Source organism: Danio aesculapii, chromosome 4 (assembly GCF_903798145.1).
Source record: "Danio aesculapii chromosome 4, fDanAes4.1, whole genome shotgun sequence".
Taxonomy (NCBI): Eukaryota; Metazoa; Chordata; class Actinopteri; order Cypriniformes; family Danionidae; genus Danio; species Danio aesculapii.
In genome coordinates this window covers 48,587,785-48,606,609 of record NC_079438.1, presented here as the reverse complement: position 1 = coordinate 48,606,609, position 18,825 = coordinate 48,587,785, and the positions used below count along the sequence as shown (strand labels likewise).

The 18,825-nt window shown below is 37.4% G+C and overlaps 2 protein-coding genes and 2 long non-coding RNA genes across 8 annotated transcripts in view; 2 read left to right on the top strand and 2 right to left on the bottom strand.

Moving 5' to 3' along the window:
• The window catches only part of LOC130223182 (stabilin-2-like), a 38,289-nt gene extending 35,374 nt beyond the window's left edge, over positions 1-2,915 (top strand). The window contains exons 65-68 of the mRNA XM_056455898.1: positions 292-441; positions 524-772; positions 875-973; positions 2,543-2,915. Of these exons, the coding sequence (XP_056311873.1) occupies positions 292-441; positions 524-772; positions 875-973; positions 2,543-2,602 (558 nt within the window). The 3' untranslated portion in view covers positions 2,603-2,915. The remainder of the gene's footprint in view (positions 1-291; positions 442-523; positions 773-874; positions 974-2,542) is intronic.
• A 672-nt stretch (positions 2,916-3,587) lies between these two features.
• LOC130223177 (stabilin-2-like) overlaps positions 3,588-18,825 on the top strand; it is a 40,654-nt gene continuing 25,416 nt past the window's right edge. The window contains exons 1-4 of one of the 5 annotated variants that reach the window (XM_056455895.1): positions 4,572-4,662; positions 6,225-6,294; positions 9,492-9,587; positions 10,892-10,961. In XM_056455895.1, the coding sequence (XP_056311870.1) occupies positions 10,896-10,961 (66 nt within the window). In that variant the 5' untranslated portion in view covers positions 4,572-4,662; positions 6,225-6,294; positions 9,492-9,587; positions 10,892-10,895. Of the gene's footprint in view, positions 3,690-4,566; positions 4,663-6,224; positions 6,295-8,816; positions 9,056-9,489; positions 9,588-10,887; positions 10,962-13,541; positions 13,723-14,156; positions 14,255-15,920; positions 16,252-18,825 lie in introns of those variants that run through there. The other 4 variants (XM_056455894.1, XR_008836613.1, XR_008836615.1 and 1 more) reach the window with 4 other exon arrangements.
• Positions 7,169-8,900, bottom strand: LOC130223180 (uncharacterized). Its single transcript, XR_008836617.1, has 2 exons — positions 8,546-8,900; positions 7,169-7,585 (listed from the first exon to the last, which is right to left on the bottom strand). It is a non-coding gene; the product is annotated as an uncharacterized LOC130223180 (long non-coding RNA).
• Positions 11,836-13,291, bottom strand: LOC130223179 (uncharacterized). Its single transcript, XR_008836616.1, has 2 exons — positions 13,210-13,291; positions 11,836-12,249 (listed from the first exon to the last, which is right to left on the bottom strand). It is a non-coding gene; the product is annotated as an uncharacterized LOC130223179 (long non-coding RNA).

Genomic DNA, 18,825 nt, shown 5'->3' with positions numbered 1-18,825 from the left:
GCTGTCATATTTTAAAGATATGGTGGGGGGGAAGGAATTGAATGCAGTGCTTGCTGTCTGGTCTGAGACCCACTTCATATTGTTTATTTATCAGGCAGTGAAGGTCACTTATTTTGAAAGAAATCAGACCTTAAACGTGGCAATTTTATAATGGAAAGGCAGTTCACTGGAAGCGATGAGGCTGGCTGAAATTAAAAGACTGTGTGCATAAATTAACCACAAAACACTAAAAACAACTAGTTATGTTTCCTTGAGACACCAGGCTGATTATTTGTCTTATGTGTTGACCAGACTTTAAGTGGCAGAGACATAGAGCACCATCTACTGGATGGGAGGGCTTTAATACTGCAGGCCCTTATTAACGTCACTCATGTCCGAACACGACTGGGCTCCAGTCTGACCATCACCGGTGTGCCTGACCTCCAGAACCCTCAAAAAATGGTGAGAATATCTGCAACTCGCTTCCATTATGTCAACACATTTGACTCACATTGACAAACACTGCTTGTCTCGATCCTCTCAGACCTCCTCAGGATACATCAATGACCGGTATGTCATAGACTCCAACATTTTTGCATCCAACGGGGTGATCCACGTTCTGCAGGGCCCACTGAAAGCACCTCCACCTCCACCTCCATCCTTCCACCCGGCTCATCAGGCTGGGATGGGCATCGGCATCCTGGGGCTCATCATCCTCATCGTAGTGGCTGGATTCGTGGGATACAATTTCTACACACATAAAACAAAGCCATTTCAGTTCCACTATTTTAAGGTCTTTGTGTTCATGCTTGTATATCATTGAGCTGATAGCCATCATATATATGCACACATATTTTATTTGCTAATATATAATTATTCTTTATTATAATGTTAGGAGGATGAAGGGGAAGATGTCATCCCATCAGAATCCAGTCCAAACATCAGTAATCCTGTATACGATGCTGCTCCTGCCACTAAAGAACAACCACCAACGGTCAGTGAGTCAAACTGAAGAGACCCAAACAAACACTACACATTCATCTATAGCTGCTGTTTGACTATTATTTAGGAGAATAATATGAGACGACTTTGCCAAACTCTATTTTTGTAACCAATATCTAACCTTCCCACAATGTTGCAGGAAGGATCTCTGTTAGAAATAATTTATTATATATTATTAATCATAAACTATTCATAAATTACAAGATTACAAGAACTTGTTTTAGTAATTACCTAAAGAGAGCATATTCAAACATTCTGTATTGGTTATTTCTACATTAAAATTTGTAATCATAAACCAACATTCCCAGATTTTGCCAAGGACATTTTAGCAATATTGATATTAATAAGAACATGCTTTATAGATAATATTCTCTCTCTTTTATACGTTTATAACCATAAACATCTTATAATGTTGCAGACACGTTCTTTGTAATAACCTATACATAAATAGAACCTATACAGAGCATTCTCTAATGTTTACGCATACTCTGAGGTTTATTTATTTATTATTTTTTACCTTAAGCTTACCTTTTCAGAACTTTAGATTAGATTAAATTCAAGTGTATTGTCATTACACATGTATAAGCACAAGGCAACGAAATGCAGTTTAGGTCCAACCAGGAGTGCAATAGCAGCAAGTGCTATTTTCATATTGTTCATGGTGTATTAATTCTGGTTCTTTTACTGTAAACCGACATATCAAGCATTTGGTGGAGGCTGATATTGTAGAAATTATGGGATGTGTTGAAAAAACAAAACTAGCCACATCAGGAGTTGAGAAATGCAATCCATTTTTTTTCTTGGCGGGGCAGTTAAAGGCTTAACTTATACCTCTAAATTCTGTTGTATTAAGATCATTATTAAATGTCCAACATGCTTCTTCTTATAAGGTTGCAGACACATTCTTTGTAATAACCCATACCTAAATAGAACCTATACAGAGCATTCTCTAATCTTTACACTTATTTTGAGGTTAATTTATTTAGTTTTTACCTCAACCTTACCTTTTCTTTTGATTTGATTTTAATTTTTAACAGTTTTAATGAACTCTTCTGTTTAAAGCACAAATTATATAAAAAATAATGAACAAACAGTGTTAAGGTTGTGGATTCTGTTCATTGTTTTTCAGGATTGTAATTATTTGACACATGCTTAATTATCTAAAACACAAAGCACCTACAATCTCTAATTATGTAGACTGCCCTGCTTAAAGCAGAAATTAGAAAAAAAGAATGGATTATTATTTATTATTATTCATTATTTAAATGATTGTTTTATATAAATTATTATTGTCGTTGAGTTTTTTATCATTATTTTTTTTCTTTCAGTTTTTTGTTTGTGTACTTGATGTTATTGTGTTAAGCGTGTCATTGTTATATGTGAAGCACCGCCATGTCAAAATGAATTGAGGATTAATAAAGCTTCAAACTAAACTAAATGTACTTTTTATATATCCACAAATTTTACAGTAAAGGGTCGTTTTATTTTATTTCTCAGAATTATAGATGTAAAAAATCTTTAAAAGTGCATTAAAATTGATGTGATTTGTCTTTTGTTAAAGGAAGAAGACAAGCATCAAGTGATTTCCAGTGGAACATTTGACCTCCTGCAGGACAGCTGAAATCACCTCTGCAACCAAGCAGTCAGTGCAGCTCTCTTTATGAACACAAGAGGAATGTGAACTCCATGTTACAGTGATGGGACTTTACATGCTAACACTAGACAGAGGTCTAGACAGACATGTGTGCATGTTTTTGATTGGTGTGTTTGCTTTGGATGAGTGTGAATATGTCATTTTTAAAACTTGTTTATAAGCAGTTTCTAAATTCTGTTGTATTACAGGCATTAATAAATGTCCAACATGCAATGATTTAAATAACTGCCCTGCTTAAAGCACAATTTAAGGAAAAAAAATGGAAATAAAATAAATAAAGAAGTGTTAAGGTTGTGGATTATTTCCATCTGCTTTAGTTTTCTTTGTGGTTGTGATTATTTGACACATGCATGCTTAATTATCCTGCACCTGGCATCATTTTCAGTTCGGTTGAATGATGAAAATCTACACCATCATGTTGGCCTTTGGGAAAATGGTGTACTGATTGCCCTTAAGACAGTTCAATCGGCATTTAGGAACAAAATATAATAGATTTTGCACCTGAAATATTGGAGGAAGGTGAACAGGTAAGAGTACGTGCTTTAAGAACTGTGTAAAGATTGTATGTCAATGTTTAACACATTTTATATTAAGAACTCCATGATATATAAAGATGTAAACATCAGATCAGATTTCTATTATCTGATTTCGTCAAAGCAAGATGATTTGGATGATCTATCAAAAATTAATCCATGTTATTCTGGTCGAGATCTTGGCAGAATCATATTTTAGTTTTTATTCTCACCTCTGGCTGAACACGAATATGTTGATACACTTATTGTCCACAGGAGGGAGCTGATGTTCATATATTTCTTACCTGCCTAATACACAACATTTATTAACATTTTAATATTGACATTTCATCAAGTATAAAAATGTCAACATGTATGTCGTTTTGGAATATAGTCAATAATGGAGGAAATCTCTTCCTGTAGAAACTGCAGTTTTTCTTCCACTCCACTAGGCGGCAGAAGCAATGTTCAGCTTGAATCAACACGAATCAGGTGGGAAGACGTAGAACTTCAGATGACAGGAGCACGCTCGTCATGACAACGTGAGTAATGAAAACAAACACCACGTTTTGCGTTTACAAAACACGTGTTCAATGGAAATGTGTTGCGCTGAATATAATATGAACTACTGAATGTAGTCGACTGAATAGAGTCGTTTATAAAAGGTAATAAACTGTGGCTTCAAGGTGTGGGCGTTTCTGCTGTTTACAACAGCGCGTATTTTACATTGAGTTCCCAGAACATGTTAAATAAAGGCTGATTGAAATGCGGCATCGACCACAAGCCTCAATACTGTAATAGTAGCAAAAGAAATGTGATAGATAAGCTGACACATTTATTAAAGTATAAATGAGTTTCGTGTTTACGTTACGATGTATCTGTGTTTTTCTTAGGAACCGGACGAACGTCTTTATCCTAAAATAAAGTATTGTAAATCGAGCACAAACGTAAAGACAATTACACATATTTTACTGCACTTTTTGATTGAAATGAACACACTTTGTCAGTTATCAAAATGTCGTTTCGAGAATGAGTGTTTACACGCTGTCAAACAACGTGATTGACAACAAATCTGACCAATCAGCGTAGAAATGATCGCGCTTCCCTTCCCGGATTGGTTATTTTTCAGGATGTGGCATAGTTGACCAATAGCAACCCTGGGAGAAAAGTTAAAAAAGGGGGCGTGTCTAAGATTTTAGACATCTAACTTTTTATCTAAAATCAAAATGTATTTAATTATAAATTAACTTAAAAACTCATTCAAATTGATTTATCCTGATAAAATCCCTAACCCACATTTGTTTTGATTACTAACCCTATATATTTATATAACCCTATAATACATATATTTGTGTGTGCTTCTTTGCTCTCTGAATTTTTTTAGTAAACCTAAAAATTTTTTGTGTGGTTTCTCTACAGAATGAGGGATGTGTTTGGACCGTACAGTCAACAGGCGCAAGGCTTTGGGGCGTTTGGACTACATTTATTGGCGTGATGGACATCTGCTGCGGACAGGTAAGACCTCCCGCTCGTTTTTATGTTTTGTGCTATCGGTTACCATCACTTCCTTTCTGGAGAGGTCACCTCTCTAGAAAGGAAGTGATGGTAACCGAAACGGGGAGAGAAGGGACGGGGACCCCTTTTTTATAGAGCTAATTTATTTTTTTAGCAAAAAGTAGCATAACCCCTGCTGTACATGGCCCCGTAGGTCAGGGGAGGAACGCTCCATCCTCCCCCTTCATTCACTCCAACACTCACACATATCGCAGTGATCTGGCTGGGATTGAACCAGCGACCTCTTAACCCTTGAGGCAATGCTCTACCACTGAGCCACAGTCACATACCTAGTGACATGCTGGAGTTTATATTTGCCCAGTTCACCTGTAGGTGGCCACAGAGTAAATGTGAGCAGAGCTGGGCTTTGAACCCAAGTCTTTCCAACAGCCTTGACCATGGAGGACATGTGTTCAGCCAGTAGCGCCACCATGGCACTCATGTGTGTTTCAGAAGTTTATGGGACTTTGTTGCACATAATGACACTAAATTATTGTAATAATGAGGTTTTCACTGAACCCATGATGCTATCCAGACCAGAGTTTCACCACTCACGCCACTGTGGTTTTCACACTGAAAGCTGCTCTCTGAGCTCATTTGTTTTATATTTAATGGCTACAGTGGAATATAACAATGATGGGATTTGATCTCAGGGCTCCATGTTTACAGTTCAACACTTGTATCTGCTGAGCCACAGAATCTGTGCTGAAGCTCCATTTCAAGGCTTGTAGAGTATTATAGACAATCACATAACCATGACAAACAAAGCCAGAGACTGAGCAAAACGTCAATCACTTGATCATTTCTAGCACATTATCTAATGTATGTTCATATGTATGACACAGCAGTTTTTTAATGTTTCTTTGGTTTTTATTAATAGGAAAGGAGCACAGAAGCTTTTAGATTCTTTTCTTTGAACCAGTTCGATTCATTTGAAACATTTACAGCAGTTAAATTCAATGAATCATTTAAATGGATTCAATTCAATTGATTCATTGATGTTTGGACTGTGTTCTTATTGGCATTTACACCATTTTGACCTGCAGTTGTAGAGCAGTTCAATTTATTTGAAGTGTTCACAGTTCAGTTCTAATCAACGAATCATTTAAATTGATTCATTCAACATGTTTGGACTGTGTTCTTATTTGTAGTTACACCATTTCAACCTGTAGGTGTAGAGCAATTTAATTCATTTGAACAGTTCAAAGCAATTCAGTTCAATTCAATGAATCATTTAAATTGATTCAACTAAATCGATTCATTCAACATGTCTGGACTGAGTTCTTATTTGCATTTACACCGTTTCAGCCTGTAAATAAATCCAATTAATTACATTCTATTCAAATCAATTCAACTGAGGTGTTTAGAGCACTGCAGTTCAATTCAAAGAATCATATTAATTGATTCACATAAAAGATGAAGCTGTCATTTAGTAACTTACAATATAAACATATCTGAAGCTAAATAAGCCACCATTATATGAATCATTTCAAATGTGTACATGTTGTTGTGCCTTCCAACAGACAGATGCAGTATCCCCGAGTTAGAGGAGATCATGATCACACACTTGAAGCTGAGGATCACCATCAAATGGTAAGCACATCTTGTTTTTTTGCAGATGATGTTTAAAACAAATGAACTTCAGTTTAGTCAAGTTTAACCAAACAAGAAAGAGCAGTGAGGACATGAAAAAACACATCGCTTCGACTGCAGATAAAACACTCTCCCTATGATTCAGTTCACCTGCAAATGTATATTTATGGATCCCTGTTGAGCACTTCACATTTAGTCTCTTATTTAAAACATCTGGGGCCGTATTCACGAAACATCTTAAAGCTAAAACGAGCTGCTAACGCTCCAATTTAAAAGGAAAATATTTTAGTGTAAGTTTGTTCTGACTGTAGGTATCCTAAATATTTGCTATAAGAGTATTTCACAAAGGGTTTGAGCATTAAAACTAGCTCATAAATCTGTGAAATGTTAAGAGTAGTGAAGTCACTAAGAACAAAGTACACACTATCCTAAAATGGCTGTTTTCAGCAATCTGCCTTGGAGAGAAAACATTTTAGACAGAAACGTTTGACCACAATTAGCTTTGAACAAGTTGTCGCCTTAAATGAAGAGGAATTCACGTAAGGAAATAAATATGTTTTTAAATATATATACTTTCATTTATTTCAACTTATAATTTTATTAAACAATTTATACTATTTATTTATTAAACAGTCAAAAATAAAAAAACCTGACAAAAAATATATATTTTCAACAATAAATACAAATACTATAAATACAAATGTGGCCTTTTGATAAATTGTTCAGAGAATATGTAGAAAAAAACATAAATAAAGTAATTTTAAAACATATTTGCCTAATTATTTTCTAAGAAAACACATTAACTTAAAACATTAGAAGTCTTTATTTAATGACTGTCAAATTAAGAGTAAGGAGTTCAATTCTTCACTCAGCCTGCATTTTAAAACCTTTATTTGAACATGGCTACATGATATTGTCCTCTGCAAAGTGTCTATCAACACATTTCTGACAGAGACTCCTCACCTGCTTATCATCCAGTCACTGTGTGCATAGTTAATAAGCATGCTGACATCATCCATAGCAATGAGCTGAACCCGCCCTCATTCTTAGCTTAAACCTTTAAATCTGCAGCTTTGTGAATAAGTTGTAAAAGAAACTCTTAGCTTAAATTTTTTTCTGATGTTGAGGAGAAGATAAAAGATTCTGTGAATACGGGGCCTGATTCACAACCTGTTTTCAGGAACCTGTGTGTATTTGATAAGAGAGACATGTAAAATGTGGAGCTCTGTTGGTCCCCAGGACTGGAGTACTAAAACAGACATCAGTGTAGATCCATTCCAACAGAAGTCATCTAATAAGACAAAAACAGGAGGTTATTTAACAAATATTGCATTCATTTGAGTGTGTTCAGTGAATAAAACAAACACATTTTCTCCTCAGTCTAAGAGAAAAAGTTTAAATCTATAAATTATGAGATCTTTTCATATTAATTTTAAGTTTAAAGCAACTCAATTTTGTATTTCTAATTCTTGTCTACTTCTGAGGGGAAAAATCTGAATTTTGTAAACTATAAATCATAATTACGATAAACAAAAGACTGAAAATATAGATTTTTACAGGTTTTAATTGTTTTTGTTTTATATTTAGTGAAAGAAAACAAGTTACCACATATACAATCCAAATTATCATTAGTTTTTAATAATAAAAGATCAGTACACATTGTTTGCTTGCGAAACTGTATTTCTGCAATAATTTTCCATGTGTACTATGTGTATGAATTTCCCACCAGAATCAAAGTATTTTCACCATGATTTATTTTCTCCACACGGAATGAAAGCGCATCCAGCTTCGACAAACTAGTCAAAAAACTGCCTCTGCTAACTAGTGTTTGATATTAATGCAGGTTCACTTACTGTCCACCAGGCGGCGCTGAAACACAGATCTGTTCTCATGCAATTTGTGCCTAAACCTAAATCTGTGGCTACAATGCTCTTTATATCAGTAACATAGACATGACAGCACGAAATCATGGTTCAACTGTAAACAACGATTATAATTATCATTACTAATAACTAAACAAAACATACATCGACTTAAAATGTACACATCATCATAAAAGCCGTCTGAGTTTTGATTGTTTACACATTGAGTGCGTCTATTTGAGTTAAACACAGCTTATCTGTCTTACCCCATCAAAGATTATTCACCAAAACTGCTATAATACACTTGGATTTACACGTCTAGACCTGCCATAAATCACAGATTTGCTTTTTAAAATGTGTTTTATTCATTGATTTCTCAGCCCTCTTACCTGCGACTGAACACCACGAGCTCATGATCTGAACAACACTGATTCATTGTCCACAAGAGGGCGCTGACGACCACATCTTGACTTATTTGGCACTTGACATTGAGCTATTTATTAACCTACCTAATAGATGCATTATATTGTCTGGGTGTCTACATTTTAAATTATATATATTTGGAGCTTAAATGACTTATCAGACTTTAAATAAACGAGGCTTTAACGCTGTAACTCGTCCAGTGAAGAACTCTAGTGCAGTTCTCCATCCGCTCCACCAGGCGGCGCACGCGACTTCCCGTTCAGTCTGACTCGGAGCTTCAGGATGTTGACAGTGTGACGTTTGTTTTGGTGCAGCAGCAGCAGCACGAGTGTACAGTTTTAAACACATAAACTGAAGATGACAGCTCAGTGAGAGTGTTTTAATGTCACTAAACATCATTTAATGCAGTCCGACAACTAAAATAACCGACACACGCTGAGATAAAGGACAGGAATGCAGTGAAAAGCGACTCATCTGTAAGTAACTGTACAGTATTTCTCCTGCTTTGCCTCATGAAGTCTTTATTTCTTGTACTTCAGTCGCAGTTAAGTTCATGTTTAGCACTTATTGAAGTGTCTTTAGTGACATGTTTAAGCAGAGCTCTCCTGTTTGTTTAAACAGCTTTGTTTACATGCTGCTCTCTGTCACTGTCAGACATTTAAGAGCAAATGAGTTGGTAGTTGTTGTTTTATATGTAAAGGCTCTGAGTTAAACAGCCTCTTATTATAAAGTAGAACAAAACATAACATGTGTTCAGAAGCTCTGATGTTCTGCTGTGTTTCTAGAGCTTTCACAGTCAGTATTTAGGCTGCAAATGTGTATAATTGTGAATGATTAATTGTAATATCTGTCAGAGTGTGATGTTTAGAGCTGCTGTTTGACAGTGTGTTTATTTCTGTGTTTCCTGTAGAGAATGAGGGATGTGTTTGGACCGTACAGTCAACAGAAGCAGAGCTCCGGGGCGTTTGGACTACATTTACTGGCGTGATGGACATCTGCTGCGGACAGGTAAGACCTCCCGCTCGTTTTTGTGCTATCGGTTACCATCACTTCCTTTCTGGAGGGTCAACCCCTCCAGAAAGGAAGTGATGGTAACCGAAACGGGGAGAGAAGGGACGGGGACCCCTTTTTTATAGAGCTAATTTATTTTTTTAGTAAAAAGTAGCATAACCCCTGCTGTACATGGCCCCGTAGGTCAGGGGAGGAACGCTCCATCCTCCCCCTTCATTCACTCCGACACTCACACATATCGCAGTGATCTGGCTGGGATTGAACCAGCGACCTCTCAACCCTTGAGGCAATGCTCTACCACTGAGCCACAGTCACATACCTAGTGATATGCTGGAGTTCATATTTGCCCAGTTCACCTGTAGGTGGCCACAGAGTAAATGTGAGCAGAGCTGGGCTTTGAACCCAAGTCTTTCCAACAGCCTTGACCATGGAGGACATGTGTTCAGCCAGTAGCACCACCATGGCACTCATGTGTGTTTCAGAAGTTAATGGGACTTTGTTGCACATAATGACACTAAATTAATGTAATAATGAGGTTTGAACCCAGTAAGTTTTTCACTGAACCCATGATCCTATCCAGACCAGAGTTTCACCACTCACGCCACTGTGGTTTTCACACTGAAAGCTGCTCTCTGAGCTCATTTGTTTTATATTTAATGGCTACAGTGGAATATAACAATGATGGGATTTGATCTCAGGGCTCCATGTTTACAGTTCAACACTTGTATCTGCTGAGCCACTGCATCTGTGCTGAAGCTCCATATCAAGACTTGTAGAGTATTATAGACAATCACATAACCATGACAAACAAAGCCAGAGACTGAGCAAAACATCAATCACTTGATCATTTCTAGCACATTATCTAATGTATGTTCATATGTATGACACAGCAGTTTTTAATGTTTCTTTGGTTTTTATTAATAGGAAAGGAGCACAGAAGCTTTTAGATTCTTTTCTTTGAACCAGTTTGATTCATTTAAAACATTTACAGCGGTTCGATTCAATGAATCATTTAAATTGATTCAACTAAATCGATTCATTCAACATGTCTGGACTGAGTTCTTATTTGCATTTACACCGTTTCAGCCTGTAAATAAATCCAATTAATTACATTCTATTCAAATCAATTCAACTGAGGTGTTTAGAGCACTGCAGTTCAATTCAAAGAATCATATTAATTGATTCACATAAAAGATGAAGCTGTCATTTAGTAACTTACAATATAAACATATCTGAAGCTAAATAAGCCACCATTATATGAATCATTTCAAATGTGTACATGTTGTTGTGCCTTCCAACAGACAGATGCAGTATCCCCGAGTTAGAGGAGATCATGATCACACACTTGAAGCTGAGGATCACCATCAAATGGTAAGCACATCTTGTTTTTTTGCAGATGATGTTTAAAACAAATGAACTTCAGTTTAGTCAAGTTTAACCAAACAAGGAAGAGCAGTGAGGACATGAAAAAACACATCGCTTCGACTGCAGATAAAACACTCTCCCTATGATTCAGTTCACCTGCAAATGTATATTTATGGATCCCTGTTGAGCACTTCACATTTAGTCTCTTATTTAAAACATCTGGGGCCGTATTCACGAAACATCTTAAAGCTAAAACGAGCTGCTAACGCTCCAATTTAAAAGGAAAATATTTTAGTGTAAGTTTGTTCTGACTGTAGGTATCCTAAATATTTGCTATAAGAGTATTTCACAAAGGGTTTGAGCATTAAAACTAGCTCATAAATCTGTGAAATGTTAAGAGTAGTGAAGTCACTAAGAACAAAGTACACACTATCCTAAAATGGCTGTTTTCAGCAATCTGCCTTGGAGAGAAAACATTTTAGACAGAAACGTTTGACCACAATTAGCTTTGAACAAGTTGTCGCCTTAAATGAAGAGGAATTCACGTAAGGAAATAAATATGTTTTTAAATATATATACTTTCATTTATTTCAACTTATAATTTTATTAAACAATTTATACTATTTATTTATTAAACAGTCAAAAATAAAAAAACCTGACAAAAAATATATATTTTCAACAATAAATACAAATACTATAAATACAAATGTGGCCTTTTGATAAATTGTTCAGAGAATATGTAGAAAAAAACATAAATAAAGTAATTTTAAAACATATTTGCCTAATTATTTTCTAAGAAAACACATTAACTTAAAACATTAGAAGTCTTTATTTAATGACTGTCAAATTAAGAGTAAGGAGTTCAATTCTTCACTCAGCCTGCATTTTAAAACCTTTATTTGAACATGGCTACATGATATTGTCCTCTGCAAAGTGTCTATCAACACATTTCTGACAGAGACTCCTCACCTGCTTATCATCCAGTCACTGTGTGCATAGTTAATAAGCATGCTGACATCATCCATAGCAATGAGCTGAACCCGCCCTCATTCTTAGCTTAAACCTTTAAATCTGCAGCTTTGTGAATAAGTTGTAAAAGAAACTCTTAGCTTAAAACTTTTTCTGATGTTGAGAAGATAAAAGATTCTGTGAATACGGGGCCTGATTCACAACCTGTTTTCAGGAGCCTGTGTGTATTTGATAAGAGAGACGTGTAAAATGTGGAGCTCTGTTGGTCCCCAGGACTGGAGTACTAAAACAGACATCAGTGTAGATCCATTCCAACAGAAGTCATCTAATAAGAAAAAAACAGGAGGTTATTTAACAAATATTGCATTCATTTGAGTGTGTTCAGTGAATAAAACAAATACATTTTCTCCTCAGTCTAAGAGAAAACGTTTAAATCTATAAATTATGAGATCTTTTCATATTAATTTTAAGTTTAAAGCAACTCAATTTTGTATTTCTAATTCTTGTCTACTTCTGAGGGGAAAAATCTGAAGTTTGAAAACTATAAATCATAATTACGATAAACAAAAGACTAAAAATATAGATTTTTACAGGTTTTAAATGTTTTTGTTTTATATTTAGTGAACGAAAACAAGTTACCACATATACATTCCAAATTATCATTAGTTTTTATTAATAAAAGATCAGTACACATTGTTTACTTGCGAAACTGTATTTCTGCAATATTTTTCCATATGTACTATGTGTATGAATTTCCCACCAGAATCAAAGTATTTTCACCATGATTTATTTTCTCCACACGGAATGAAAGCGCATCCAGCTTCGACAAACTAGTCAAAAAACTGGCTCTGCTAACTAGTGTTTGATATTAATGCAGGTTCACTTACTGTCCACCAGGCGGCGCTGAAACACAGATCTGATCTCATGCAATTTGTGCCTAAACCTAAATCTGTGGCTACAATGCTCTTTATATCAGTAACATAGACATGACAGCACGAAATCATGGTTCAACTGTAAACAATGATTATAATTATCATTACTAATAACTAAACAAAACATACATCGACTTAAAATGTGCACATCATCATAAAAGCCGTCTGAGTTTTGATTGTTTACACATTGAGTGCGTCTATTTGAGTTAAACACAGCTTATCTGTCTTACCCCATCAAAGATTATTCACCAAAACTGCTATAATACACTTGGATTTACACGTCTAGACCTGCCATAAACCACAGATTTGCTTTTTAAAATGTGTTTTATTCATTGATTTCTCAGCCCTCTTACCTGCGACTGAACACCACGAGCTCATGATCTGAACAACACTGATTCATTGTCCACAAGAGGGCGCTGACGACCACATCTTGACTTATTTGGCACTTGACATTGAGCTATTTATTAACCTACCTAATAGATGCATTATATTGTCTGGGTGTCTACATTTTAAATTATATATATCTGGAGCTTAAATGACTTATCAGACTTTAAATAAACGAGGCTTTAACGCTGTAACTCCTCCAGTGAAGAACTCTAGTGCAGTTCTCCATCCGCTCCACCAGGCGGCGCACGCGACTTCCCGTTCAGTCTGACTCGGAGCTTCAGGATGTTGACAGTGTGACGTTTGTTTTGGTGCAGCAGCAGCAGCAGCACGAGTGTACAGTTTTAAACACATAAACTGAAGATGACAGCTCAGTGAGAGTGTTTTAATGTCACTAAACATCATTTAATGCAGTCCGACAACTAAAATAACCGACACACGCTGAGATAAAGGACAGGAATGCAGTGAAAAGCGACTCACCTGTAAGTAACTGTACAGTATTTCTCCTGCTTTGCCTCATGAAGTCTTTATTTCTTGTACTTCAGTCGCAGTTAAGTTCATGTTTAGCACTTATTGAAGTGTCTTTAGTGACATGTTTAAGCAGAGCTCTCCTGTTTGTTTAAACAGCTTTGTTTACATGCTGCTCTCTGTCACTGTCAGACATTTAAGAGCAAATGAGTTGGTAGTTGTTGTTTTATATGTAAAGGCTCTGAGTTAAACAGCCTCTTATTATAAAGTAGAACAAAACATAACATGTGTTCAGAAGCTCTGATGTTCGGCTGTGTGTCTAGAGCTTTCACAGTCAATATTTAGGCTGCAAATGTGTATAATTGTGAATGATTAATTGTAATATCTGTCAGAGTGTGATGTTTAGAGCTGCTGTTTGACAGTGTGTTTATTTCTGTGTTTCCTGTAGAGAATGAGGGATGTGTTTGGACCGTACAGTCAACAGAAGCAGAGCTCCGGGACGTTTGGACTACATTTACTGGCGTGATGGACATCTGCTGCGGACAGGTAAGACCTCCCGCTCGTTTTAGTGTTTTGTGCTATCGGTTACCATCACTTCCTTTCTGGAGGGTCAACCCCTCCAGAAAGGAAGTGATGGTAACCGAAACGGGGAGAGAAGGGACGGGGACCCCTTTTTTATAGAGCTAATTTATTTTTTTAGTAAAAAGTAGCATAACCCCTGCTGTACATGGCCCCGTAGGTCAGGGGAGGAACGCTCCATCCTCCCCCTTCATTCACTCCAACACTCACACATATCGCAGTGATCTGGCTGGGATTGAACCAGCGACCTCTTAACCCTTGAGGCAATGCTCTACCGCTGAGCCACAGTCACATACCTAGTGATATGCTGGAACGTATATTTGACCTGTTCACCTGTAGGTGAGGTAAAGAGCAAAAGTGAGCAGAGCTGGGCTTCGAACACAAGTTTTGCTGCTAGCATTAAACATGTGCTCAGCCTGACGTGTTTCTGATTGAAAGCCGAACGCTCTAACCACTGAGCCACAGAGCTTGTACAATGCATGAGGGTTGTAATCCGAGTTTTGTTGGATCCCGTGAGAGTTTTACTAGTGAAATTCAAGCATCAGTGGGATTCAAACCCCGGTCTTCAAAATGTGAACCTAATGCGCTAACCGCTGAACCATAGAGCTTGTGCAGTATGTGTGGGTTGAAATGTGGTTCTTGTTGGATCCCCTAATGATTTTAACAGTGAAATTCAAGCAACAGTGGATTCAAACCCGGGTCTTCAAAATGTAAATCAAATGCTCTAACCATTGTACTATTGAGCTTGTGTTTTCCATGATGGTTGTAATTCCAGTTTTGTTGGATCCCCAAAGAAGTTTTACAGTGAAATTCAAGCAAAACCCGCTGTGTGAGGGTTTTAATTTGAGTTTTGTTGTATCTCTATATAATTTTTCATAGTGAAATTCAAGCAGCTGTGGGATTCAAACCCGGGTCTCCAAAATGCAAATCGATTGCTCTAACCACTCAACCACAGGGCTGGTCCTCACTGTAAGTGTTGTAATTCGAGCTTTATTGGACCCCCAAAGAATTTTAACAGTGAAATTAAAGCCTGGCTCTTCAAAATAGGAGATCAAATGCTCTGACCACTGCGCTCACATGTTTAAGGACATTTTTCTCATGAATCCACTTAGAAAACAATGATTTAAAGGTATGCAACAGCAGGATTTGAACCCTGGGCTCTTGAGTGGAATCCTAATGCTCTAACCACTGAGCCATAGAGTTTGGTTTTTGGTGGTGAAGATGAATCTGCTAAGAATAATTTGTTAAACAGGGCTTTGATGAGAGACTTGATGCATATCAGCACTAGTAATTCTCATACTTTAATTGTTCCTCTGCTTTTAACCCCCCTCACCTGGAGCAGTGGGAGGTGAGCACCAAGGGAGCAATTAGGAGTTAAGTGACTTGTTCAAGGGCACATTACTTTGAAGGAATGAGAATCAGGAATCGAACTAGGTACCATCCATTTTGAATAGTCCAAGTGCAACTCTCTGACCACTAGGCCACAGCTGCCCAGCCTATTTTAACCTCTGCTTATAACCCCCCATACCTGAAGTAGTGGGAAGTGACTAGCACCAAGGGAGACATACATTTCTCTGCCAATTAGTTTTCCAGGACAATTGATGTTTTCTCTAATGTTCCTTGTGTTTTCTAGGTCTGGAAACTTCATTCATGTTTATACATGTTCCGGGTTTTCCAGGACATGTGGGCACCCTGGATTGGAACAACATTTGCTTCAGTTTAGTCAAGTTTAATACTCTGTGTCTGCTGTTAATGTGTGTCAGCTCCCTCATGTGGACAACAGTTGATAGATCAAGTTTGTGTGTCTAATGTAGCTCCTGATCCTGATGAGCCTCAGTCCGATTAAAAACACCTGAAGCAACTAATCAAGATCTGCAGGACTCCAGTTCATCTACAGAGTATCTAAATATCCAAATGATGCTGTGTATTACTTGAATAATTAATAAAGTTCTTCATAAAAATCATGATTGTTTGTATTTTTGTGTCAATACTCAAATAACCCAGTTTCATGTATTTAATGAACTTCATTAAAACTGGTTTGGTCATTTGTTTTAACATCACCTTCTATTTGATGCAATATCTGTCCATTTCTAAGTAATTATTAAACAGCAGCATTCAGTTATCTAAAGCATGTGGTAACTAAGTCAAAAAAAGGGTTGGGTAGTTGTGGCCTAATGGTCAGTGAGTTGGACTTGGACTTTACTTCGCACTACTTCAGGTATGGGGGGTTATAAGCAGAGATTAAAATAGGCTGGGCAACTGTGGCCTAGTGGTCAGAGAGTTGGACTTGGACTATTCAAGTTGGATGGTACCTAGTTCGATTCCTGATTCTCATTCCTTCAAAGTAATGTGCCCTTGAACAAGTCACCTAACTCCTAATTGCTCCCTTGGTGCTCACCTCCCACTGCTCCTGGTGATGAGAGTTAAAAGCAGAGGAACAATTGAAGTATGAGAATTACTAGTGCTCATATACATAAAATCTGTCATCAAAGCCCTAATGAGGAGCCAGGCTTTGGGGGTCCAATAAAGCTTGAATTACACCACTTACAGTGAGGACCAGCTCTGTGGTTGAGTGGTTAGAGCATTCGATTTGCATTTTGGAGACCCGGGTTTGAATCCCACGGCTGCTTGAATTTCACTATGGAAAATTATATAGAGATACAACAAAACTCTAATTAAAACCCTCACACAGCGGGTTTCACTTGAATTTCACTGTTAAAATTCTTTGGGGATCCAACAAAAGTGGAATTACAAACATGGAAAACACAAGCTCAATAGTACAGTGGTTAGAGCATTTGATTTACATTTTGAAGACCCGGGTTTGAATCCACTGTTGCATAAATTTCACTGTAAAAATTATTAGGGGATCCAACAAGAACCACATTTTAACCCACACATACTGCACAAGCTCTATGGTTCAGCGGTTAGCGCATTAGGTTGACATTTTGAAGACCCGGGTTTGAACCCCACTGATGCTTGATTTTTCACCGTTATAATTCTTTATTGATCCAACAAAACTCGGATTACAACCCTCATGCATTGTACAAGCTCTGTGGCTCAGTGGTTAGAGCGTTTGGCTTTCAATCAGAAACACGCCAGGCTGAGCACATGTTTAATTCTAGCAGCAAAACTTGTGTTCGAAGCCCAGCTCTGCTCACTTTTGCTCTTTACCTCACCTACAGGTGAACAGGTCAAATATACGTTTCAGCATATCACTAGGTATGTGACTGTGGCTCAGTGGTAGAGCATTGCCTCAAGGGTTAAGAGGTCGCTGGTTCAATCCCAGCCAGATCACTGCGATATGTGTGAGTGTTGGAGTGAATGAAGGGGGAGGATGGAGCGTTCCTCCCCTGACCTACGGGGCCATGTACAGCAGGGGTTATGCTACTTTTTACTAAAAAAATAAATTAGCTCTATAAAAAAGGGGTCCGCGTCCCTTCTCTCCCCGTTTCGGTTACCATCACTTCCTTTCTGGAGGGGTTGACCCTCCAGAAAGGAAGTGATGGTAACCGATAGCACAAAACACAAAAATGAGCGGGAGGTCTTACCTGTCCGCAGCAGATGTCCATCACGCCAGTAAATGTAGTCCAAACGTCCCGGAGCTCTGCTTCTGTTGACTGTACGGTCCAAACACATCCCTCATTCTCTACAGGAAACACAGAAATAAACACACTGTCAAACAGCAGATCTAAACATCACACTCTGACAGATATTACAATTAATCATTCACAATTATACACATTTGCAGCCTAAATATTGACTGTGAAAGCTCTAGAAACACAGCAGAACATCAGAGCTTCTGAACACATGTTATGTTTTGTTCTACTTTATAATAAGAGGCTGTTTAACTCAGAGCCTTTACATATAAAACAACAACTACCAACTCATTTGCTCTTAAATGTCTGACAGTGACAGAGAGCAGCATGTAAACAAAGCTGTTTAAACAAACAGGAGAGCTCTGCTTAAACATGTCACTAAAGACACTTCAATAAGTGCTAAACATGAACTTAACTGCGACTGAAGTACAAGAAATAAAGACTTCATGAGGCAAAGCAGGAGAAATACTGTACAGTTACTTACAGATGAGTCGCTTTTCACTGCATTCCTGTCCTTTATCTCAGCGTGTGTCGGTTATTTTAGTTGTCGGACTGCATTAAATGATGTTTAGTGACATTAAAACACTCTCACTGAGCTGTCATCTTCAGTTTATGTGTTTAAAACTGTACACTCGTGCTGCTGCTGCTGCTGCACCAAAACAAACGTCACACTGTCAACATCCTGAAGCTCCGAGTCAGACTGAACGGGAAGTCGCGTGCGCCGCCTTGTGGAGCGGATGGAGAACTGCACTAGAGTTCTTCACTGGAGGAGTTACAGCGTTAAAGCCTCGTTTATTTAAAGTCTGATAAGTCATTTAAGCTCCAGATATATATAATTTAAAATGTAGACACTCAGACAATATAATGCATCTATTAGGTAGGTTAATAAATAGCTCAATGTCAAGTGCCAAATAAGTCAAGATGTGGTCGTCAGCGCCCTCT